The following is a 26,532-nucleotide window of genomic DNA, read 5'->3' as shown; positions in this document are numbered from 1 at the left end:
TCTGCTACATTACTGGTACAATCTGAGACCAATGTAAAACCTTTACATGTTTTGTAATTGTTACATGGCAAAAAACCCTTGATACATCTTGGCCAGGTTCTTTTTGGCATTTCATAATTTAGAACGACTTGGGGGGAGAAAGTTTTGTAAAGACAAATTACCTTAGGTGTCAATAGAAACACTCATTGAAGATCATATCATTATGGGTTACAATTATTCCATAGACAACAAAAAGAAAGATGGTGCTTGAAAAAGCGCTTATGCTTAATAAACAAACAAATATACTCTAATAGTAAAATAAATCTAGCGCACAAAGGAAACTCATATATATGAGGTGAGGCTGCCTAGTAATACTGACCGAACAAAGTCAGAACACAATGCAGAAAAAACAGATACAAACCGGCGCCTCAAAGGAAAAGTCCAGTAATTGTCCAAAAGTACTGATGTTAATATTGGAGTCCTTATAATGTGATCCAATCGATCCACACCTGGATCGACTTGATGATTTCGTGGATAACGTCACGTGATATGTGGAATTAAACACAAAGAAAAATCATAGTGTACACTGCTGACTAAAAACATATAACACTAACACACAAACAACACTAAACACAAAAACAAACAAGGCTGTAGAAACAGTTAAGCTAATTTATTAAAATGAAATATGGAGAAGCGCTGTGTAGTATCCCAAGTCTGGCATATATCCAGTATCTAAGAGTGGCTCCTTTCCCCCCGGCGTGCGCATCCGTTATGTGAGAACAGTTACGGAGCACACAGACAGCAACGTGACCGTCTGCAGACGTCCCCCTGCAACGGAGGAGAAAGCAGGAGCTGCTTTGCTACTGTTGGATCTATTTGCCTGTTTTGAACTGCCCTGTTGTGAGTAGGATTCTGGTTTTACCACAATATCATCTTCAACACGCTATCTCCATATTTTGGAACTGTATTGTCCTTTTATATTTAATTTGAATACATTAGCTTAACTGTTTCTACAGCCTTGTTTATTTTGTGTTTAGTGTTGTTTGTTGTTTGAGTTAAATGTTTGTGTGTTAGTGTTATATGTTTTTAGTCAGCAGTGTACACTATGATTTTTCTTTGTGTTTAATTCCACATATCACGTGACGTTATCCACGTAATCATCAAGTCGATCCAGGTGTACAGGATTGGATCACCTTATAAGGACTCCAATATTAACTTCAGTACATTTGGACAATTACTGGACTTTTCCTTTGAGGCGTAGGTTTGTATCTGTTTTTCTGTAATTATTCCATCGACTCTTACAAAAACAATAATTAAATCTCTGCAATATTAGCTTCTTTTAAAAAAAAACAGAAACTGGCATCTAACCCATCCACATGGTCAATAATTGAGTACAACGGCTGTAAGTTAAATGTCACCAAGTTAAAGTTGTCATTTCAGGTTTTCCCTTCCAACATAGAAATAACCTCTTTTGTAACCTTTAAATAGGCTGGAGAATAATGCACAATTTTTTTGCAGATACATGTCCACATATTGGCTGAAGCATTGCCTGTGCCAGCAACGATCGGTTATCTTGGTGGTTGTGTAACTTTCGGAGTGTTTCTTTTTTAAATCTAAAATGGCGGCTTTGGGTACAAAATGTGTCCCTCATATGCAGCAACTCTAATGGAATATTGGCAAGAAAAGGTTATTTATTCTGATTATAATCCATTCCATGAGGACATTGAATAGGTATATTGATGATGTGCTTATGGTGTGGTAAGGTTCAGTAGAGGAGCTTCAAGGCTTCTTTAATTACATCAATGAGAATAGGATTAATCCATAACTACTTCAGTATGATAGTAAGCATACATTTTTGTGATGTGGCATAAAGCCGCGTTAAATCTTATAGAATACCCACAGCCAGGAACACTATTCTTCAGGCATCATATTAGGAAAGCCATTCCAATCGGTCAATTGTTGAGATTAAAAAGAAATTGGCAGCGAAAGTAAATTATTTTTGTCTCTGTCAATATCAGAATTGAAGATATTGAACGATAGAGGCTATTATGAAATAAACTTACAAATGTCAATAAAAAGGGTTAATGAAATAAGCAGAACTAAAATTGTGAAAAATAACAAACAAAAAGAGAAAATTCAGGTTTATGATAAATTTGACATCTTTACTACAGATTACGGGGGTGGAACGATAGACGTTGCGGAGCCCCTGGGCCCACAACCTTAATGGTCCCGTTCCCTGGTGATCTCATAATGCACCTCTATGAACTCTGGGCGCAAAGGTTGGAGGCCCAAACTCGCCTTGCACACGGGCCATATATTCCCTAGTTGGGCCTCTGACAGATTACAGTCTCGAATTGGCAGCGATTAGGAAATCTATTGTTAAGTATTGTCATATTTTAAATGTAGATCCTTTAAGAGAAATGGAAGATTCCACAATATAAGGTAATTTGTAGGAAGCCACTGTGTAATAAAACTTTCTCTCTCAAAGGCGGTTAAAGTCATAGCAGATCGGATCACACTTTTATAACTTCCGGCCCAAGTGTTCTAAAAGTTGTAATGTCCATAAAAATCTAGTGGGGTGGCCAACTTGTGGCCAGTGATGGTATTTGAATTTATGAGCCTGATGAAGGAGCAAAAAAGAACAAATGGACTGAAAAATCGATTAAGGAACAGTAAAAAAACCTTAAAATTAAAAAAACATGGCAGTGGAAATGTATGAATATTAGCATACATTTTTTAAATGAACACCGTTTTGGTAACTTATTTAACAGTTAACAACATAACATAATAATTAAATTACATTTACAACTGTCCTATATTTGTTTTGTGAGCAGACGCTCATGTGGGTGCCGTCTGCGTCCGTTATCAATCTCGAAAATCAATCCTAATATTGAGAATATTAACTGAAATGCAAGTTCAGAAATCACTTTGAAGCATTTTAAATTCAGATTCTTTTTTTAAAATTACGATTTCAGTTGTTTCCCCCCTTCTCTATAAAATGTTTTTGTAATATTTTAATGTTTTTATTATCTTTGTTTACTTTTGCCACTATTTAGTTTAGGTTTTAGTTATTAACAAACTGGATGTAGCGGGCACTAGGACAGCAGCCTGGCAACAATTTGTGCATAATTATTGGCTCGTCTGAAAAAAAAGTTGGTCGCCCCTGAGTTAGAGAGGTATCAAAGGTTTTATTCGTATAAACATTGCAAAGCATGTTTAACAATGGACTCAGATTTCACTAGCAATGTGAAAAGGTGATCCATATTGTATTAAATACAGAATAATTTGCATGTCTAAAATGTTGTTTTTTTACTACATCTAAACACATTTTTTTGGACATTCACATTCAGTGAAAAAAATTATACATATAGAGGAGAGAGGGGGTGAGTGAGGAAAAGAGGGAGTAAGAGTGAGACGCAGGGGAGAGAAATACATGCGAGGCGTGAGAGTGAGAGGAGAGGGAGAGAGTGAGGAAAAGAGGGAGTAAGAGTGAGACGCAGGGGAGAGAAATACATGCGAGGCGTGAGAGTGAGAGGAGAGGGAGAGAGTGAGGAAAAGAGGGAGTAAGAGTGAGACGCAGGGGAGAGAAATACATGCGAGGTGTGAGAGTGAGAGGAGAGGGAGGGAGTGAGGAAAAGAGGGAGTAAGAGTGAGACGCAGGGGAGAGAAATACATGCGAGGCGTGAGAGTGAGAGGAGAGGGAGTGAGGAAAAGAGGGAGTAAGAGTGAGACGCAGGGGAGAGAAATACATGCGAGGCGTGAGAGTGAGAGGGGGTGAGACGGAAGGGAGAGAAATACATGGGAAGAGGGGTGGGGGAAGAGAGGGGGTTTGTGAGGTGTGAAATGGGGGGGAGGGGCGGCTCGCAATACCGCCGACATGGGGGGGGGGGGGGCCCGCTTAAAATGTTTGTCCTGACCCCATGATTTCTGTTGGCGGCCCTACGTACAGTATATTGCTGTAACATATATTCTGTGACTTTTGTTGGAGTTCTCTTTACAGCTCTCAGCCTTCCTTCATTGTTAAACTATATGTACTTCCCTGGCTTTCTACAGTATCTGTACGTTTCCTACTTGTGTATACTGTTTTACTTACAAGGTGTCTGTGACAGGCACTTCCTTCTCATATTATTCCCATTTATGTCTGTACCTCTTACACTAGAATTGATGTTCTATTTCATAGTTTAATTGATGCTGTATTTCATCTGCTAAAGTGCTGAGTACCATTTCAGCGATATACAGGAATGAAGAATAATAACAATATTTTTCGACAGTGACATGTAAAAGGTATCTCAGCCCTGACATTGACATGACAATCTATTTTATTTAAGTTTGTACTACCTTTTTTATGGTCAGCAGTACTAAAGCCACTTTCTCTGTTGCACTCAGTGGCCCTATACAATATTATTTAAAGACATCTTCATTCATCTGAATGGATATGAACGCCCCGCCAGCATAGGGAAGTGGTTTCCCTGAATCTCTCTACCTGTTTAGTACAAGCATGAGATGTTTACTGGTGTACTGTACTCTACCCAGCTTTAAAATCTCACATCTACCAGACAGCTTTAGTTGTCTTGGCTCAATATTGCCCATTGCAAGAAGTGGAAAGAAAAACCCGACATAACCAGGGTTCTAGATGTCTGAAAGAGCTCATCGTTCTCTATTCTCCTATTCACTCACTTCAATATGCAGGTAAAGGATGGCTAACAGTTCCCAGAATCCTCTGGGACACAAGCTTTTAGCTTTGCTGCTCCTATGCTTTGGAACTCTCTGCCCCATATGGTGCAAGATGCCAATTCTCTGAAAATCTTAAAAAAAAAAAAGAAGAAGCTCAAGACATACAGTACCTGCTAACCCAGGTACTTGATGAATGCACCACCAGTCCGATATTTAATACTTTCCATTCTGTATTGTGTACCAGCCTATATTTTTTATCGTGTGTTTGGTTTCTTTTAAAGTTAAAGGCTTTTCTTTATTTTGTAATTGTAAAGCCCTTTGAGTGCAATTGGGAGTAGATCAGTATGTAAGTGTAACCCCCTCCTAAAAAGGGTTACAAACATGGCTGTTGTATGCTGGTCCCCACCCTGTGTTGCTATGGGGATCCAGGCATCACGCAGGGGTATTTACGGAGGTGTGATTATTCTAGAAGGTGCGGTTCCAGGAAGACATGAGAAGAGGAGCCTCAGGGAGAGTAGATGAGTAATGTTTCTAAGGTAATAGTATAGACCAGGCCCCTTTTTTTTAAGTGAAATTTCTTCGCTGGCACCTTCCTAAATTCTCATAGGACTAAAACTCCTTCATGGAGATGAAAGTGCGCCACGATCAGGCGCGTGCACAATCGCATGTGCGCGTGCCCACGCTGGCTCAAAATTCTCACAGCACTAAAAGTCCTTGATGGAGACGAAAAAGAGATCAGGTGCACTCACGAGCGTGCACTATCCCCTTACCTGATGCTCGCACATGTGCAGAAGTGTGCAGCGCCGTTCGCCCATATGCAGAAGTAGGCAACGCCACTCATATATGCGCAGAAGCGTCCAGCGCAACTTGTGCATGCGCAGAAGCAGTCAGCGCCACTTGCGCATGCCATGCGCAGAAGCGTCCAGCACTGCTAGTGCATGCGCAGAAGTGCCCAGGTCTGCCCACGCATGCACAGAAGCGGCCGGCTCCATCTGTGCATGTGCAGAAGCGGTCACAGAATTTCAGTGACAAATCACACAAAAGTTTCACTTACAACACCCGTGCTCGGCACACACCATGCCTTTTAAAAAAAATTATGTTGTCTATAACGACAGCACCCATTAAGCTAGGATCCCCGAAAGAAGGAATGGAGTCCTGAATAAGTAATGAAAAGGAATACGGCACAGCACAGAGGGCCTCAGTAAAGAGGGCTTTTGGGTGTCGGCGGATCAGCTCAAACCGCGAATCGGCGCTAATATTCCTCATTAGTCTGTATGGAAGTGGCAGTTCCCAAACAGGCAAAAGGTATTGGGTCAAGTAAGAAGAGACCCGTCAGGATTCCTGGAGGGGCCCAGAGTAATCAGATTAATACCTATGATGGTTCCGAAATAGCAAGGGGTGCTGGGTCCCACACTTACTCAGAGTCGTCACTGATGAAAGAATTGTATTCATGTCTATCTAGTATAAAATACAGTACAACGTTGTTAACATGTGTATGGGCGGTCCCTGTCCATGGGGACACGAATAAATGACTGTTGTACTCAGGGCGGGTGCAACCACTAGACGACTTAGGTGGTCATCTAGGGTGGCACTTTTTGGGGTGTGGCGGCAGCAGCAGTGGGACGGAAGAGTGCGGTAAGCGCAGGGCGAAAGCAGAGGACGTAGAGGACAACAGTGGGAGAGGAGGAGGATGTCAGGCAGCAGCTGGAGAAGAGGATGGAGGATCGCAAGAGCAGAGCAGGGTGGCAGAGTAGGACTGGCGGGGAGGAGCGCACCTCAGCGGTCCAACCTGGAAGTCGTCACTGACTTCCGGTGTCTGCCACAGCTAAAGCGCAGCTCCTCCCCGGCAGTCATGTTCTGCTCCCGTAGTCCTCAGTCCTCCTCTCCCACCGCCTCCTGACGTTCTCCTCCTCTGCTTCCCTGCTCCACCTCAGACCACCGAAGCCAGGGGAGGGTGCCAAATACCCTTGCACTGGCCCTGGTTGTACTACAAAAGTTCCTGGTACCCATTATTCTACAACCTTGCTAACTCATCACTCAGCCACCAGAATCCAGCCCCCGAGTCAAGATAACCCATGCTGAGTAGCCATATAATACACACCAATGTAATCTCCCTAGAAGCCGGGCAGGGAGGATTAAATAAATAAAGTTAATTTTATTATTATTATTAAAGTAGAAAATGTAATAACAGAAAAAAAAACCAAACCAATACAGGCACAATGGACCATATCTACTAAGCAACACAACTCCCTAAGACATCTTCCAGCATTAGAAGACACCTTTATGGCCCATCCACTTGAACAGGCAATAAGGAGGCTTTTGGTACTGGAAGTTGACTTACGGCGAAGCACTGCTTAGTAGATATTACCAACTGCATCTATTACTATGGAGCTCTTCATATAAACAACCGTGATTCTTTTACAGATTGTCGAGGCAAAGCCTCTTGATTCTTAACCAACTACAACCGTCATATTAAAATAAAAGATAAAGTAAAACAATAACTAACACATGCCCTCCGTTTCTTAGCTTAAACAGCTGAAAGAGTGGAGTGGACACGTAGAGAAGTTATATGTCAGTGCAACAGTTTGTTAACAACCCCGTGTATTACTGCTGTGAAGCGCTATGTACATTAATGGCGCTATATAAATAAAGACATACAATACAATACAACAAAAAGGCAAAGCAACCTACAGGGATTTTGATACAGTATGTGTGCTAAGTCAGCGGTGCGCAAACTGGGGGCGTTAGATTTTCTGGGGGGGGAGCGGCAGTTATAGAGGTCCCATGCTCTCCCCCCAGGCATTTAAATTAAATGCCGGGGGCCGTGCGAGGCCTCTATAATACAGTTCCCTTCCATCGATGCGTCGGCCTGGTAACCCGCGGTCACGTGACGTTACCATTGCGACATCACGTCACATGACCCCGCACGTCATTTGACGCCGGGGTCGAGCAGGGGGCACGAGGCGCCGAGGAGAGCAGGCAGGGGTGCGCACGGGGAAAAGTTTGCACACCCCTATGCTATGTCATATGCTTGTAACCTGCACCAAGATCTCAGTTGGAAGCCAGCACCTGTCAAAATGAATCTTCGTTCATTCTTTTCAGAAGTGTGTTTTTTTAAGCAAAAATATTATTTCTTTTACTTTGTTTAGTGCAAAAACAACAAACCAAATGTAATTATGAAATAGAGTTGGCAAACTTATGTCAGAAACCTTTCTGAGGTTATAAAGTTGAATATATACTGTACCTTGCATACATAGTAGTATAGATGTAGTATATGTTAACTGAAGCTTTTTAGCTCACGCCTTCTGTGTGTTTGCATTCCAGTGATGTATGGAGCTATATAAAAATTCAAGGTTACTTGTCTGTATCAACTTGAAAGTAAATTTGAACTCTGTCAGTGCAAGGGCAATAGTTCTCTGGCTCTGCTAATGGTGGAATGACAAGAACAATATCATACCTATTTTACAAAGTACACAGCATATTTGATTGAAGGACGGTATCTGTTTTTTTTTTTATATAGGCAGCAGTTTGTTAATTCTGGATAAAATCACAATACGTTATTCATGCAGAATTAATATTCTTCGCTGAATACATACGGTACCGACGTGCTTTGCAAGTCACATTGTCTACGGCTGACAGAAATCTCCTTCATGGCACTTCTTCAGTGCTGGGCTTATAATTGGCAGCCTCTTTCAGCCTCAGACAGAACAATGTTTTGAGCCGTGTCGGCTGGACATGTGAAGCGTCAATCCGAACACGAGCATCGGAAGCGTATTAATCATAGTTTGCCAATCTGCAACTGAACTTGTGATCCACAAAGGAAACTAAGAGTTCAAGCAGTATCTTTTAATAAGCCATTCCTGGGCTTGCACAATCAAGAATACTGCAGAAAAGAACCCTGCTCCATGTTGCATTTACATCAATATACTATATCAAGGTTCTCTGCATCAAATGTGCTCACTTGTGTCAGTGAGAAATTAGGAGAGGATTTTTGGGACTTAAATGAGAAGTTGTTGGGTGCAACATTAGAATGGGATGCAATATAGTTTGCATCTATATATGGTGCAGTTTTCTATTCTCACTGCGTCATTTCAATCTGCCGGTTATGAGAGGGTGACTGTAAACTCAAGAGGTCGAAGCCAGATGTAATACACTCAATTAAAAATGTATATGCTGCCAGTGCAAACTAAAGCAAAATAAAAATGTTGTGCCTCATTACAGAACAAATCGCGTCATCATTTCCATATTTCCCACACAGATACACTTGTCAGTGCTCAACAGCGAACGAGGTGAATGAAGTAAGAAAATATAATGACTCAACATCTCAATTGGGGTCCGCAATGGTAGAGTGCCCACCGCCTGGATTTTTAGCAGCTACTAACTACTCTTTGTCACGTCATTGTATTTAAAACCCGCTCTCACTATGGCACAGCCACCTCTCGCTATCTGCTAAAGACGCACTTATGACAATGTGCTGGAGAACACACCTTCCCACCCATGACGTGCCAAGTCTGGTTTCTTTACGTGACCCTGGCTTGCCTCTCTTCATGGACACCATCATCTCTAAACCTCAATGACAGTGAAGAGGAAAGTAAAAAGAACTGGAATGAAGCAGGGCAAAGTTGTGTTAATTCAGCAAAGGAACTTTCCAAAATTGTATCTCATTGAAATAAATGAGTTGTGCATACTAGAAAATCATATGTACAATTGTAACAAGTATAATAGACATGGTCATTTTAGACAGTTTGCTTGTGTATATCTTGCCCAGAAAGTGGTGTTGCAATGGTTATATACCGTATATATACTCACGCTATGTACTGCTCGCTTTTGTTGTACTTCTTGGCCAGATAACGTGCTGAAGCTTTGCTGGGGATTTTCACCATGGACATCTCCTTCCCATAACGAGTCATGTTGCACGGAGTCTCACACACACAGAATTCATTATCTTTCTCCACCAGGAAATCTACAGCACAGAACAGCGGTCAATGTGAGGAGAGTAAGGCAAAGAGGTGCAGGGGCAGAGAGAGATCAGTGGGGGCAGCGAGAGGGAGGGGGACATAAGAAGGGAAGAAAAGCAAATATAGAAAAGAAAAAGACAGAGGGCCATTTCCACAAAGATCCATTATTACCTTAACGAGGCATTAACTTAACGAGTCATTAACTTAATGAGGCATTAACTTAAGTGCCAACGGTATCTTCAAAGCTCACTAAAGCAATGTTAACTGCACGCAACGAGTCCTTGCATTACAATAACAGACGTTACTGTTGGTGTTATGCAAAGGAGGTGTTCGCTCAAACTACACAGATTAGAGCGTGGCTATAGCTTAACTTGCCGTTACTCATACCCACACCCTGCAATAGGGCTTTTACAGGGTCTGGATAGGTGAAAGACCAGAGTTAGGTATGATTTAACTATTATATAGTTATTTTCCTCTCCTGTCTTCTCTTTTTTAACTTTAAACAAACACCTACTCAGGGTCTGCATGGGAGTAACGCCGTCTTTGGGTAATACAGGCTTAACGCCATGTTATTTCAAGCTCACACAAGGCAGTGCTAACTTTACACATCGTTAAGCCTCTGCTAATGAGAACTAACAGCCATTGTTTTTGCATATACTGTATTTAGCTTTGTGGATTTGCGTTACTGACTTGGATAAGATGACGATATGAGCCAGGACTTAGCGGAGGTTTGTGGTTCTGGGCCAGAGAGAGGGCAGGAGAAGAACTCACCCAGGGCAGGATCTGCACATTCCTTGTATAGCTCCGGGGTACAGTACGAAGCATCTCCTAATAGAGACAAAGAAACAACCTCACAAACACGCCCAGTCTTGCAACAAAAGGGAAGGGACACAAACGGAAAAATCTGAAATTGGTGAGGAGAGATTGTTTTGCAAATGTAGAATGATGCACACCAAAAATGTTTCAAATAACTACATTGTATTCAATAAGTAAAGAAATACCTAAATATTTGTCTTCAGACAGGGTTGTTCACATTGTTTACTGAAGCGCTGCTATCTTGTGTCATGATCTAGTAAATTATAATCCTAATTTTTTTTAAATGTGAATCAGGACCTCAGACTGTTTTATCACTCACTGGTGGAAGTGGATCTTCACAGTACCATGTGCTGTTTCCACAACAGATCTCTCTCAACAGGGGATTACTCCACTGAAGCATACAGATTTGTATGTAATTTATTGCAATAGGAACCGGGATATACAATCTGTACTACTTAAAATAAGTACTGAAAATATTTACAATCATCAGTTTTTATCACCAGTTTGTACAATATGCACTCACAAACAAATTACCTATCATTAATAAGTCTGTCACTCTACATCTTAAACGAATGCATAATTAATATTATCTGCTCCCAGCTTGACTATTGTCATCTACTACTATTGTGTCTTTCTGACTCACAGCTTTTTCACTTGCAATCTGGCCTACAATTCTGCAGCTGGAATATTTTCCCTTTCACCTCCACTATTCTCTTTTGTCTCCCTGCCCCTTACCTGTGGCACTCCCGAACCCTCAGTATACCGTACACCAAGCACTACCTTCACTGCTAATTTTCAAGTCAAATCAATACTTTTCTGATTGAAGCATTTCAACAGCCTGGGCGGATGACCGCTTCTCACCATACCCACAGAGGCACTTACCAATAATCTTGGTCATCCACTGCACTTACATCTTCCCCACTGTCTCTGTATGTCTCTCATCATACTACTCAGACTGTATGCTCTCTGAACCTGGATTCCTTTTCCTTTCATGTGCTGTTATGTTTGTTGCATAAAATTGTATTGTTATTCCCTGTATGGTCTATTTTGTACAGCACTGCATGCATTGTTGGCACCATATAAATAAAAATATGAGGTGTTATTTCTATAAAAATTTGGATTTACAAGGGCCGCACCAAGCACTGACTAGGATTTAGCTTAACGTATGTTTACATGTGTGTAGCTTTGTTTCCGTCGATTTTGGGGTGCTCTGAGCTCAGACACCTCCAATGTTAATAAGTGGTCGTCAGTAATCTGGGGTAGATTCATGATACAGGTCAATCGTTATATTTGTGACCACGCAATTCACCCTTACGTTAACACTAACTTTAACTCTCTAAACGTTGTATTTACTAAATGATTTTAAAGTGAGTAAAATATATGGTGTGCTCCAAAGAAAACAATTTACCGAAACTACCACTATGTCTGTTAAACTAACTGTATGCAAAATGTGTGCTCGGTAAGAAACTATTTGCTATATTGAATTGCATGCAGGATTCCGGAATATCTTGCATGCCTTAAGGGAGCAAGCCAAAAGAACAAAATAAATGAGTATTACAATATATTAACATATCTTTCGCATAACTATTTTATTCAGTCATTTGTATTGTTAGAAAATATTTTGCCTCATAACATATACGTTATAAATACAAGCCTACGTATACAGAGCGCACGCACACACACGTACACACACGCGCACGCACACACGTTATTTATAGTGTCAATAATAAAATATATCAGGTGACTAGCTTTACAATCCATGTTTATTTCTATTTTCATACTCACTTAGGGGATACGTCTATATTGGCTCAAGTGGCTGTTCTGGCCATTTTCGCCTGAAAATCCTAATTTAATTTTATGGGGATTTTCAGCGGAAAACGATCGAAATGGCTTCTTCAGCAGACACAGAGTAAGGCTCTTTGGTCCCTACTTAATATGCTGTGAAGCCGTCATCCTTGTTAAAAAAGAGCATTAGTGCCTGTAGCTGCCATTTAACAAAGAGTGATGCTACATTTTCAGCTTCTATTGATTTTTGAAGAACATGCATGATGATTGGCTATTATGTTTATGATGTTACTGAAAACCCCCCAAATCATGTATATGTATATGTGAGTGGCCTACACTGCTCCTCTGTCTCACAGTAGAGAGGGATTTAGGAAAGTCAAGAAGAACAGCAGCTAGTACCTGGCATGTGCACCATACGGCAGTTACAGTTCTCCACCAGGTAACGGGTCTCGCAGTCGATCCGACATGCAGAGATACTATAAATGTCAAAGAACTCAGAGTCCATAGCACTGGATTTGCAGTCACCCCAAGGAGGGGGCAGGTATATAAGCTGAAAGAATCATAGATGTGAGACAGGTAAAACAACAACAGGAGGGAGAGAGTGGCAGAACGAGAGGGGCGAGGTGTGGATAGATGGAAGGAGAGAAATGCGGGATAAGGAATCACAATAACAGTGCAACTTCATTGCTTCTAGACAACATGAAGCCCGGGGTATTGAACATGGTTTTAGCATATCTACAAAAGGCTACTTACATGAAATTGATCAGAATATACATAGAGTTGGATGGTATAAAATGCTGGGCGACTTGTGGCTCTTGTGGATGGTGAAAGAGAACAAATTTGAAGAAAGCATTTATTTAAAATAACTGTTTCAGAAACTAAAAACGATGTTATTAGCCAATGTAGGTTAAGGTTCTTTCTGGTAACCCTGGAGAGGCCAGCATTGCTTAAGTTTACCTTGTCTTAAGGCTAGGAGGCTAAACCATTTGGCAGCTCTCATTCATTAAAGTGTTAGTTGTCATTTTTCTAGGATAAAGCTACAGTTTTGAGAGATGTAAAAGTTTGACTAGCACAGATAGTGATAGTCTGCATAGTGTTTAACAGAGGAGGAGTCTTTAGAACATGCAGGAAAGTGACCAACACAAGTCAATTAGAAATATATAAATATATATACTGTATATCGTTTTAATGAATACACATATAAAACATAGATGGCGTGGATAGTATCAGAGAAAAGAAGAAATTACACAATAGAAGTGCAATGATATGCAGTGTGCAAAAAAAAAGGAAACAACTAAACCTCTCCTGTGGAGACAAAACAAAGCAGGTCAATGTGGAAAAAGAAGGGAAACAGGCATAACAAAGGAAGAAAAATAAAAAAAATTACTACCCAAAAGGAAAAAAAAGCGGGGTACAGAAACTAAATATAAAGGGGGTGGGGGGCAAAGTTTTGGGGAATAACGACCCTTCTACTGGCCCGTTCCCACAGGTCCCTGTTGGACTGCAGTACTTCCCTTTTTAGCTCCAACTTATGACAAAATCTTATAACAGACAAAGCTTCAGCGAGCCCCCGTCAGCAACTGGAAATCCTGAATGGCGTAGGCCATAAGATTTTCTTACACGTTGGAGCTGAAAAAGCAAGTTCTGCGGTCCAACAGGGACCTGTGGGAAGGAGCCAGTAGAAGGGGTCGTTATTCCTCGAAACGTTGCCCCCTTTATATTTAGTTTCTGTACCACGCTTTTTTCTTTTTGGTAGAATTTTTTTGGGAGGCCTTTTTACTGCTTTTTAAAAATGTCTCTTGCTTCCTGTTTCTCCTCTTTTTGCGCATTTCTATCTCCCAGGAAAGGTTTAGTATTGGTTGTTTCCATCTATGTTTTATACGTGTATCCATTGAAGCGATATTTATATTTTTGCTAATGGACTAATGCTGGTCACTGGCTTGCATGTGCTGAAGACCCATTCCTCTTTGTTATTTGATCATTTTTGTAGGACACTGAGGGATTCCTATTAGTCTTCATGCACTGACCACTATTTTACTTATGATATTTTCCTCTTTTTGGGGTGATCCTGTCTGACCCATATTCTGCATGTTGTTTCTTAGATATTTATGATAGTCATCTAAGAGCTCTGCCCACTCAAATCGAGCATTCACAAGATCAAGTAGACATTTCAGCCATTTAATTATTACAAAATACCATGGCTGAAATGACTGCTTGACTTTATGAATGCTTGATTTGAGTGGGGCAGAGCTCTTAATTTATTAGATTGACTCAGTGGGTGTAAGGATTCCCCCAACTCCGGGCCAGCACCATTTCCAGACTTCATTGACTTACTTGTGAGTGCCACTACCGCCCTTCATCCACTCAAAGATTATCATATAAACACAGCTCAAAACATTCAATAAATTCAGTCTGTTTGAGTTCATTCTGCTTCTTAGAATGTTAGTTATCTCTCCATCTTCATTTCTGCACCAACGCTGATGCTTTAGCACCACAAACAGGCCAGTTATTCCATATACATTCTCCGAACTAAATGCACATGACTGAATACAATTGGCTTAGAGCAGTGTTTCCCAACTCCAGTCCTCAGGAACCCCAACAGGTCAGGTCTTAAGGATATCCCTGCTTCAGCAAAGGTAACCAATCAGCAGCTCAGTAATTTTGACTGAGCCACCTGTGGTGGAGCAGGGATATCCTTAACACCTGACCTGTTGGGGTTCCCTGAGGACTGGAGTTGGGAAACACTGGCTTAGAGTATTTTCTTTATAGGTAATTTAATTATCTTATTATTTGCTGCTGTTTTCATTCTAACAACTCCAAGTGTTGCTCCCTTTAAGTCATATTTGCCAGTGATAGGCAGCCCAGTGTTTCATCAAATCCATCTGATGCAGACATGCTACCTCAGAACATCTCCTCATGAGCTCACAGTTCTTAGAAACCCTAAGAGCTCCATCACACCTTCCTTTTTCCTTGCTAGATATCTTCCATGATGGAGACATGCAAAGCATTACATATTAGTCCTATTCATTCTAGAGGCCTATAGATCACTATTCTACTAAGCATTTTAGTAGAGATCTGCAAAGCATTGCTCTGTTAAACCACTGTCCTTTGCACAACTAAAATGAGTCACCCCATTAACTCTAACATTTCTCACCCGTTGCTCCTGGCAGGACACAAAGGTTTGGAATCCAGGTGCCACGCCGAACCCCAACTGGTCAATGAAGGCGGGTTCATCCTGACTGTGAATCTGCACCTTGATTCCTGCCTCGAGGGACGTCTCACCTGCAGTACAGGAAGGCTAATCTTAAAGCTGCAGTTCAAGCTGTCGTTTTAATTTTTCTTCTCAATATGTGCGTCAAAACAATCTACACACTGACGAGTGATTAGCTAAATTGCTGATCGATCCGTTCTCCTGTAATCGATCGCTGAAGATTCAGCTCGGGGTTCACTAAATGCATCCTGGGATTTCTTCTGCTGCACTGACTGCCAAAGTTCTGTGAGGAAGATCATGTGACCAGGCAGGCACTAGATTCAATTGGTTTCCTGCTAGAGAGGGGGCAGGGCTCAAAAAAGTTGATGCTGTTTCAGAAGGGGAAGGGGATGTGACTTTGTATATGGTTGCTATAGTAACAAAAATGCCTGTTACATTAGAATAAATAAAGTATTTCTTTAAAATTGTTTATTTTTTTTAAATGCTACAAGTATTTTCTCATAGTATAGAACTAATTTATTAAAAAAAAAAACACACATGTAGGATATTGCTTGAAGTGCAGCTTTAATGCAGGCAAGAGATGTGGTAGGGTGAGGAAGGACTGCCTGGATCCCACTTTCTGTTACTGAGAGATGGCTACACAGGGGAGAGGCTTCTTACCTGTTTCCCCCCAAACTGGCAGATACTCGTCTTGTTGGATGTCCAGCATCAGCTCCAAGCCATTCCCTGTGCCACCCTTTGTAGTGATTCGAGGAGACTGCCCATTGCGCCCAGAGTTAAATGTGTAACACTTCCCATACCTGGTGAACACCTGTTAGGAGAGGGAAAGTGAGGTGAGCAGAGAAATAGTCGAGGAGAGACTCAGACAGATGTAAAAGACATTCAGACATGCCATTTTATGGACTTATTCCACATACATCAAAGCACCCGTCCAGGTCATTTTCATCCAAAAATCTCTAAAAGATTTTCGGCCAAAAACTGACCAAATAACGGATTCAGGGTACATAGAATAACTCTCTAACTCTCCCACACCTAATAATTCATATTCCATTTACTGAACACACAAAGGGTAGAACAATTACTCTTTGTGAAGGTCCTGAAAGCTTAAGGCTCCTCAGTAAAATAAGGAAAGGGGAATTATGATAGAGGTGTACAAATTCATGAATGGCATAGAAAAGTATTAAGCAACTGTTATTCACCAATTGATATAGTACAAGATTTAGTGGTCAACCAATGACATTTTCGGGTGCAGTACACAACAAAACACTTCTTTACTCATCTGCTGTTAACCAGTGGAACTCATTACCAATGCTTGGTGTGACGGAAAAGGTAATTAATGGGTTTAAAACCGGATTTGACATTCGTCCAGGGCAAGTGCAAACATAGTTGTTAGCAAGACGGAAAAAATCAAACCTTCAATCTATGCATCTATGTACACCTCTAAATACAGGAAGCACCTTGCCCCAGAGATGCCTTTCAGTGTTGCCCAGTTAGAGACATAATACTGGGCTTGAGGGATCATTTGGTGGGATTCACAAAAGGCAAATCTCATGTTCACTGTATCAGTATTAATGGTTTATCAATCACTATCCCCCTTTATGACCGATATAGATATATATATATATACACACATGACTTTAAAGTAACTGTCCATGCTTCCTGTATTCTTTGTGGTACATATTTTTTATACTACATGAACCGTTGAGTCCCTTGTACCTGATCCACAGCCCCACGACTTTTTATTAGCAGCCATATTTGTAGTTTTTTTGTGTGTGCCACTAAGAACCAGAAAAAAAGTCAATATCTCAGGGACTGTGAGTTCCCTGGAGGTCATTAGACCATCGATCAGCTCTCATTTCAGGTACAAATTTTAAAAAATGATGAAAATGAGGACTGCTGCTTTACAATAGTATTACATAAGTCATCGCATCAGTGTGCGCATACTGATACAAACACCCTTGTATAACCTATTTTTAAATGCAGACATTCACCCTAGCACCACAGGTGATAAAATTAAAGCTGAAACAAGCACCCCCCATGCCTACTGATTAATATTATAGATGCCAGTATATGTACCTAAAAATACTTGAGCAGGAATGTTTGCCATCATATATTGCAGCTAAAAGTAACAATTAAGTTACAATTAATTCCCGCAATGTAACCCCCTTCTCTACCAATTTTAAGTTTGCATATATTTACCGCAAAATACCAATGAAAAAAAAAGATAATTTATGTTCATACAATACATGAAGTGGTGCTTCATACCACCAAGCTCCATCAAACAGCAACTACTAAACAAACTCATGTTGTTATTGGTTAGTTAGGGGTTTCCAACTGGTTGGGGAAAAATATAGCATTAGTGTAAAAGCTGTAATAATTATGGCTATGTGAGTTATAAAACAGTTTTTTTTTAAAAATCGGAAATTCATATCCCTCTCTCCCCCACCAAAAAATAAGTAAAAACATAATTCCCACCGGCAATTTGGCAATTTGCATTTAATTAATCATCGATCCATCATGGAACCATTCACATTTTCATTCTGTGCAAAAAAGTTATTTTATGTGAAAAGTTTCCTATCCACTTGCAAAGCTATTACAATCAGCTATTGTACTATTGTGAATGTAATAAATACCAAATGAGGTGAGAGCGAAAAGGAAAAAAAAAAAAGTGTCAGGAGATTTAACTCCATCATCACTATATCAGATCATTGATTTTTAACCACATTTTGCAGGGCTTTGAGCCCATAATCTATTAACTGTTCTGTAGAGAACTACAAACATGTTGGTTCCCCTGGCTTACTAATGGTTTTATTTTTTGCCCCACTGGACCCATGGATTCTCTTACCGGGATAAAGTCATCGGTGTCACACTCCCTTCCGCTGTATAGACAGCTTAGAAGCATCTTGCTTAGCTGCTGAGAGGAGTGGTCAGTGATCTCAAACATGTCATATGGGCCAGACTTGGATCCCAGAGAGGGGTTCGGAGTAAATTCCGGATCCCCATCATCAGGGAGACCTATCAGAGGAGCCAGGTAGAGTAGCTCAGCGGTGGAAAGTTGAGATAATTGGAAGCGGTTGCAGTTACAGAAGGTGATAGCTGGGAAGACCATTTTCTCTACATGCATTTCATCTATAGAAGTGAGAACTGGGTTCTCCCGGTAATAAGCCACCCTCCCCCACACCTGAAACAGGAAGAGCGATAGAGAAAGGAGAATGGCCCCGGTCCACAGAGTGCGACGTACTCCCCATGGACCCTCTGTGATAACGTGACTTAGTCCATGAAGAGTGCAGCTGCTGGCAAAGGCAGCAAACTCAGGGGCTGCTTCATACTCCTCCACTAAATGTGTCCTCTCAGGCTGGACTCCACTGACTTTCTTTTTCCTTGGCTCATTGTCTGTGGACACGGACAATGTGCAAAATATCTGTACCGGCATTCTGTAAACTTTGATCTGCACGAAAACCTTTGCCCGGCTCTGACAAAAGCTTACATTGTGGCAAGCATAATAGAAAATGATGACTAAGATAACCACTCAGGTAACACAGGGTTCATTGGCATAAAGGCAAAAAAAGAGGTCCCTGTGCCTTGTCTTCACATGGGGCTCTCTTTTGTGAACACAGGATGTTAGAGGTCTTTCCACTGCTCTCTTCTTAGCACCAGGAACTTCACAGTGTGTCTTCCATAAACAAACAGCTCTGTGCTTTGTCCGGGACTCGGAGTTGTCAGTGACAGAGTTTTCTTGTCTTTGTGGTAAGATGGCAGACAGCTAACTAACTCAGTGTGATTCCAGTAGAGCTCTGACTCTGCCAGAGGCAGCAAAATGATCCAAGAGAGAACTCATAAATAATATATGAAGATCCCAGCAGCAGAGGAGGTACAGAGCAGGAGAGAAGGCAACAAGGGCAGGAGAGTAGGGTAAGGTGAAGCAGCCAATAAAAATTGCCATATAGTCTGTACCCACTAATACCCTCCCTGTGGGGAGGCAAAGATGACAATCTCTAATGGGCTAAAAACCTCGATCAGGATCATGTGGCCTCAAAACAAGGACAAGTTTCCTTCCCTTTCCCCTCATCCGGCTGCTCTTACTGCAGCTGTGAAGGTCCTGCGGGTCACTTTACATGGACCCAAGGGACTGATCAAATCTCAACTCTAGTGCTGCATTAGTAAACTTCAATCTCAGCATCTAGAGCAGTGGAGAGAGTGCCTGTCAGGGGGGAGCGCGTGGAGGGGGGGGGGGAGCGGCAAGGGGCATCAGAGAAATGGAAAATGTACCGTTGAAACAAAAAAAGAAAACTAAAGCGAGAGGGAAAAAAGCAGAGGATGTGTGCCAGTGCTAGGAGGTAGATATTTCTGTGTGGGAACGGAGGAGATTTGTTACTGTAGGGCAGTAGATTGCAACCTATTATACTTCAAGGGCTGCACCCCTTAAAAGGGCCACACCCCTCAAAAGGTCCACTCATTGCCTTTCTTTCCCCAGTTCACAGGCAACGGAGACATTGCAGCCACGGGTAGAAACTTCTCCCTGCCCTTTCCGGTAAGCTACGTTGTCTACGTGCTGATGAATACTACCCTGCTCCGCTTCCTACACTGGCAACTAGTAACTAGTGTAGCGCACTTTCCCTCACCCCCTGGAAGATATGGCGGCTACTGTGCTGGAAGCCTGGTGTGTACCTGGTCCGTCTGGTGACAGCGCCTCCACCTGCGCGGGATCCTAACAGTGTTGGATAACCCCGTGCAGGACAGTAATACAGTAATACACACTGGATATAGTATAACAAGTTTACTGAACGTGTGAGAATAATGATAACAATAACAATAACAGAACCACTCAGGCCTTGCAGGGCCGTACCCCCACACCATGCGCCAACACCGTGTCCACACCCCAAGTACGGAGGTGCCCCATGGTACCCAACCACCCTGGTGTCCACAGAGTCAACCCACCCAAAAGTGTGTGTGACAGCACTGCACACACCCACGTGTTACTGTTGGTGCACTTGTAGAATGGTGGTATACCTGCCGGGGGCTCCAACACCCGGTAGCGCCAACTGAAGATAAGGGATCCGCCAATCCAGCGACGTTGTTTGCGATGGCGTCCGCCTTCACGTTGGGTGGTATCCGGTTGGAGTGTCCCACCATGAAGATAGTCTCTGTGCCTTTCAGTGGTGGTCTGGTCCCAGACCACAGGCTGCAACTGCTGCACTGCGTTCTGCTGTCTCCCTGACACTAATGAGGCTAAGTGGGGCAGTGTCCCTGTCTAAGGGCCTGTCCCTGTAGCAGCCGCAAACTATACAGGGGAGTCGGAGCCTAGCTGGGGCCTAAGTGGGTCTCTGGCCTAGTGCAGGGGTCACTGACACCCTGCACATGCACACCCTACCCTTCTGATGTCCCAGCTCCGACTGGCGTGGTCTGCAGCGCGCCAAATGTATCTTTCTTGTTGCAGGGGATTGCTGCAGCCTGATTGGCTGTTTGCTTCCACCTGACTAGCAACCCCAATGCCTTCTGTGGACTGTAGCTCCCCATGCAAAGCTTCTGTGTAATGGCCGCTGCGTGCAATGCCTCCTGCGCATGCGCGAGGTGCACCAAGATGGCAACCGCACCCTCGGACCGTACTGCGCATTCGCAAACTGTACTGCACATGCGCACGCATATTCAACATACGGCGCCCGTGGCACTCGCTCCCCACGGAGCTCTGGCGAGGCGCTTGGCCCTCCGGCGCACATGGTCACCTTCTTGCATGCTGCGGTGGTTCCCACCCTATACCGGAAGTAAGCGGGGAACCAAGCTGGGCCCATGGGGATACCGAGGGGAGGCCTGGCCACACTAGCATAGGGGAGAAGCAGGGCAGTATTCATCAGTGCACTGTCATTAGGCAGGGAGAAGCTACGATTTGTGGCAGCAATGTCTGTCGCTCCCTCTGACCTAGGGGGAAAGAGGGAGTGTAGGTTGCTGGGCAACGCAGTCGTTTAGGGGCCGCAGGTGAAGCCCCCGCCGTCTGCATGGGCCCCACCCACCAATGGTTTAGGGCAGGGCACTTCAACTAGTGGCATGCGGGCCCGAGGCGTATCACGCAGGGCCGTGATGTGGCCCTTGAACTCTAAGCTGTCTAAGGAACTAGTAGGAAAATAGCAGGAGCAAAGTGCAATTTTTCACACTAAACTCATTTATCAGTTAAGGTAATGTAAATATATATATATATATATATCTAGGGTACAGATGTAATATATACTTGCAAAACATTGAAATATTATAATTTTCACTTTTTTAAATGTGCAGTATCTAAGAGCTTGTGGCCCTTCTACTAAAAAATGTTTTCTGATCGGCCCCTGGGGAGAACTGGTTGAATAGCCCAGGTTTAGGGGGAACGCAATGTATCAATCCTTGGGGGCATGTATCTGAGCTAGTGAGGGATGAGGGGAGAAGATGTGTGTACTGTAAGGGAGTAGATGTGTAAGTACTGGATTGGAGAGATGTATAAGTACTGGAGGCAGGACTGCTGACAGTGGGGTGCGGGGGGGGGGGGGGGGGGGAGCCAACAGCCAAGCCAAATATCCCGTGCACAGCTGCTCTTGGGGCCCGCCTGGACAGGAAGTTGGGCGTAAACTTCCTGCAATGCCAGCAACAAGGCAGGCCGCCTCTCCTTTCAGATGGGCCTTCACAGCAGGGTTCCTCCTCTGCAGGTAAGCCCACATGGTGATGTGCCCTCCTCTGGGCTACCCCCTTGGTTGTAGCCCTCCCTTTCTATAGGCTCAAACCTCCTTCCCCACAGGTTCTATAACTACTCCTTTTCCCACATATACCCTATTCCTACTCCTCTCCCCAGGCCCATTCCTACTGCTCTACCACTCCCCAGGCCCATAACAACTCCAACCAGGCCCATGCTCTCCCTTCATTAACTCCTTCTCCCCCCCCCCATAGCTCCTTATTCCTCCTATAGCTTCTGATTCTCCCCACCCTCAATACCACCTTCTCCCATCTCCATCCAGGCCCAATCCCCCCTCAGTGTCTTCCCAGTGCGCCGGAGGGTTAAGGGCCCTGTTCCTTTCATGTGTCCTGGGCCCCAAGATTTCTGACTGGAGGGTAAAGATGTTTAAGAGCTGGAGGGGAGAGATGGGCAAGTACTGGAGGGGAAAGATAACATGCAGATTAACATCAATGTACTTGATAATACAATAGGTCAGGTGGTCCCTGCTCCAACAAGCTTACAAAATGAGAGGGGAAAATGGGAAGGACACATGAGGATCAGTGTGGAAAAGGGGCTGGTGTTCTAAGGATGTATGGTGTGAGCTAATTGGTGTGTTCCCTGTGAAGGTATCAGGAGGATTTTGATAGACCTCCTTGAAGAAAGTCGTTTTTAGGGAGCGTTTGAATGTATGAAGCTTAGGGGAGAGTCTAGTAGAGACTTCCAGAGATAAGGTGCGGGCAGGAGAAGTCTTGGAGGTGCAGTAGGAGTCGAAGGAAGTTCTGAGAGAAGAGGATATTTATTACAAAAAAGGTATATATTATACCAAATAATGACAAAATCCCAAGAGAACCAATTAGAATAATTGGAACTTATAGTAGACAGTGGGATACAATTAAAATATAATATAACTTAACATTAGAGAATGTAACAAATTGACAGTGACGTTAGAGAAATGTTGGGTGAAAGACCATTAAGTGTGAGAGGAGGCCTATGAATCTAAGGGAAGTCTTAGTTAAGAGTCATTATAGACCTCTTACAACTATGAAAATGAATCCCTTAAAGAGGCAATCCAAGCCATTTTACATACCGAAATGAAGCAGGGGTCTCCAGAGTTGAATCCCATTAATTTCAGCTCTGGGGACCCCCTGCTCCCGGAGATACTTACCCCCTACCTCTGTAGGGGGTGCCATTAGCCACTCCAGGGTTCACTATATATAAGGTTCGGCTTCCTATTGGCCCATGAGATGAGGATGCTGAAAACTGCAGGAGATACTGGAACCCCCTTCGGAAGCAAGGGGTCACCAGAGCTGAAATTAATGTGGTTCGTCTCCGGAGACCCCCTGCTTCTAACCCGAATTAAAAAAAGGAAGAAGAAAAAACCCGGCATGGATTGCCTCTTTAAAGTGTGGCTTTCAAGAATGTGGAAGAGGCAATGTATGAAAATATGCTACAAAACAAAGAAAATGTTTATGGATATAAACAAAAACAAAATGTTTCAAATAAAAGTTTGCTTTAACTGCAGAAACAAGGGTATAATCTATATGCTACCATGCAGTTGCAAAAAAAAAAAAAAACATATGTAGGTATGATAAGGGAGGCTAGAGGTCCAATTCAGGAGCACATAATGGACAACAAAATAGAAGGCGCACCTACAAAAACACTAGATACTTTTGGGACGGAATCAGACATGTCGTCGCGGCTGTCTCACCACTACTAAGTCATCGCCAGTGTGTGGCCGCCGCGGGACCCTTCGCCGCAGCCGCTCCCCCGCTGGACGCTCAGCTGCCGGATGTTTTGCCATTGGATTAGGGTAAGGGGTTAAGGTTTTTAGGGTAAGGGGTAGCGTTAGTATTAGGGGTTACGAATAGGGGCTTTTAGGGTAAGGTTAGGGGCTTACATTACCAGGGAAACGGGCGGCAGCGAGGTGTCCCTGCGGCGAGGTGAGTAGCGGCTAAACCCCAGCAGCGACTTGGTCGCCGCAAAACTGCCGCGACCAAATGTCCTTGACTGCGTTTGGGAGCCCCCTAAGAGAACGCTGACAACCTGAATTTTACAATCATTGAATAGGTAAAATTAGGAATAAGAAGAGGGGATCTTACTAAAAGTCTGTTACAAAAAGAACTGTAATGGATATACACATTAGGGCCTAGAATCCCTAATGGATTAAACGAGGAATATAGTTTTACTTAATTTCTGTAACATGGTTTTAATGCTGTCCTTTTCATTTCAAGAAAATGAGCACCAGTTATCTGATTGAAAGAAAATGATGTGACGTTGTAACAGGGTGCCTTCTGTGTCTAAGTAGCTATACATGAACACCTGTGTGGAGAGTTTGAGCCCAGCACTGAGCAGGTTAATTCAGAGCAGACTGTCCTAATTAACCTGCTTAGCTGGCTCCTTACTCATTTAAAAAGCCTGCAGCATTCACTGCAGGGGGATCTCTAGTCCAGGGAGACACCCTGGACTGCTGGAGAGATCACAGGGGAACCACATCTCGCTGGCCCAGGAAGGTACTGGACCATAGACATCTGTGGAGAGAAACCCTGCACAAGGACTTTCAGAATATTACCCCAGGTGAAGATAACTGACCTCCACTCTGTTTTTTTATATGATTGTTGTTGGTAAGGGGCCTAGCCCCCAAACCAATAGATAAGATGTTTCCTGGTCTAGTCAGTGCTCACTATCAGAGTTAGGCCTGTTTTTGAAGTGAAACTTCTTACCTGGCACTGACACATTAAAAAATTGCATTGCTGCAAATCTACTTCATGGGAACGAAAAATGTTGCGGAAGTACTTGCACATGACCATACACGGGCAGATAGTAATGTAAGTGAAAGTTTTAAGTCTTGCACACCTTAAATGTGGTAATATCAGCAAAATACTTGCGTTTGAGGTACCGGTGCTCCGTGGTTCAGGGAAATAACCTGTCTGGTGGGATTTCTCAGCATATCAAAGTAAATAGAAGATCCAGGGCACTTCAGATTTGCAGAAAATAAATGTATTCTTTTAGTGGCACACAACGTTTCGAACTGCACAGAGTTGTTTATCAAGTGACTGGCGCCAGTCACACTCGGCAGTTCGAAACGTTGTGTGCCACTACAAGAATAAATTTATTTTCTGCAAATCCGAAGTGCCCTGGATCTTCTATTTACTTTTTCACACACGGGCAGACACATCGTGGATCCGCTACGCTGCGCATGTGCATAAACTGATGAAGCATTCCATGCAGGCTGGATACTTCTCTCACTCATGTGCAGCGGTAGCCGCCACGTCCCACACATGCGCATGAGTCAGCAGTTGGATTCCACGCATGTGCAGAGTAGGCCACCGGGGTATCGGTCACTCGCGCATGCACAGACTCAGCCGCCAAGTGCAGCGCATGCACAAAGTCAGCTGCTGGTTCCCACGCATGCGTATCATCACCCGCCAGGTGACGCGCATGTGCAAAGACGGACGGCGGATGCTGCGCATTCGCACAGACAGCATAAAACCATCACACAAACCACATGAGCACGCCACCTCCTGACCCATCGCCCATACGCATAAGTACCCACTCAGACAAAACAAACCTTGCCACACAAACTCGTGCCCTCCTTACCCTTGCTGTTACTACAGAAGTATAACAGGACACACTGACCCCAGAAGTCAAGCAGCACAACCTGCCCACCCATTCAACACCATATGAAGTATACGATTTTGCTCACTCTCACATTGACTAAAACTTTACTTATCACATGTACACCCACAACATATGAGACCTGTGCCAGCACTGTCTGCCATGTCCTACACTACATTGTCTTCTATTTCTCCACCAACAATATCCTATACCTCCTCCTATTGGCACCCTTACAAATTGACAACACACACAGGCATTACTGTTGCACAAACTAAATATTTACCTTGCACGCTATTCGTCATTCCATTCCCCAAACGCACTCACCACACTTACCGTACTATAAAGATATGTAAGGCAGATACAATGCTCATTTCCGCTCACAAATGAAGGACATCAACTACAGTATACTGCAAATAAATTGTGCCTCTATCATAACCATTTGTATGACTGTACTACTTCACTGCCAAAACACCCAGAAGTTTCACTTACAACGCGTGTGCTTGGCACACACTCCCTTATTTTTGTTTAATCTTTAACCCTGTATTGTGCTGATAATAAGCTGTTTATGTTGTCAAAGTTGTGGCTAATAAAGGCGTACATTTGTTTTCCCCTAAAAACATTTCCTGTTCTAACAACCACAGCATACATCTCCTACAGACGTCATCAATGGAAGCTATAAAGGTCTATAGAACATGATAGCAGAAATGCCACGGAAAGATCTACTGCAAGGCGAAACGTGCGTTGGGCAGTTGTTGGGAGAGTAAAGAAGGGACTGATCAGATGACCAAGGACAAGTATCTTTGTTTTGTTTCTAT

General features: G+C 43.1%; 1 protein-coding gene across 1 annotated transcript in view; it reads right to left on the bottom strand.

Annotated features, from left to right (window-relative positions):
- Positions 1-26,532, bottom strand: part of ASIC1 (acid sensing ion channel subunit 1) — an 85,322-nt gene that overhangs the window by 16,815 nt on the left and 41,975 nt on the right. Inside the window, exons 4-8 of the mRNA XM_075591905.1 lie at positions 16,084-16,234; positions 15,367-15,494; positions 12,612-12,762; positions 10,383-10,439; positions 9,463-9,616 (exon numbers count right to left, since the gene is read on the bottom strand). Of these exons, the coding sequence (XP_075448020.1) occupies positions 9,463-9,616; positions 10,383-10,439; positions 12,612-12,762; positions 15,367-15,494; positions 16,084-16,234 (641 nt within the window). The remainder of the gene's footprint in view (positions 1-9,462; positions 9,617-10,382; positions 10,440-12,611; positions 12,763-15,366; positions 15,495-16,083; positions 16,235-26,532) is intronic.

This window comes from Ascaphus truei, chromosome 3 (assembly GCF_040206685.1).
Source record: "Ascaphus truei isolate aAscTru1 chromosome 3, aAscTru1.hap1, whole genome shotgun sequence".
Taxonomy (NCBI): domain Eukaryota; kingdom Metazoa; phylum Chordata; class Amphibia; order Anura; family Ascaphidae; genus Ascaphus; species Ascaphus truei.
The sequence above is the reverse complement of the archived record's forward strand: the minus strand, read 5'-3'. Positions and strand labels throughout refer to the sequence as shown.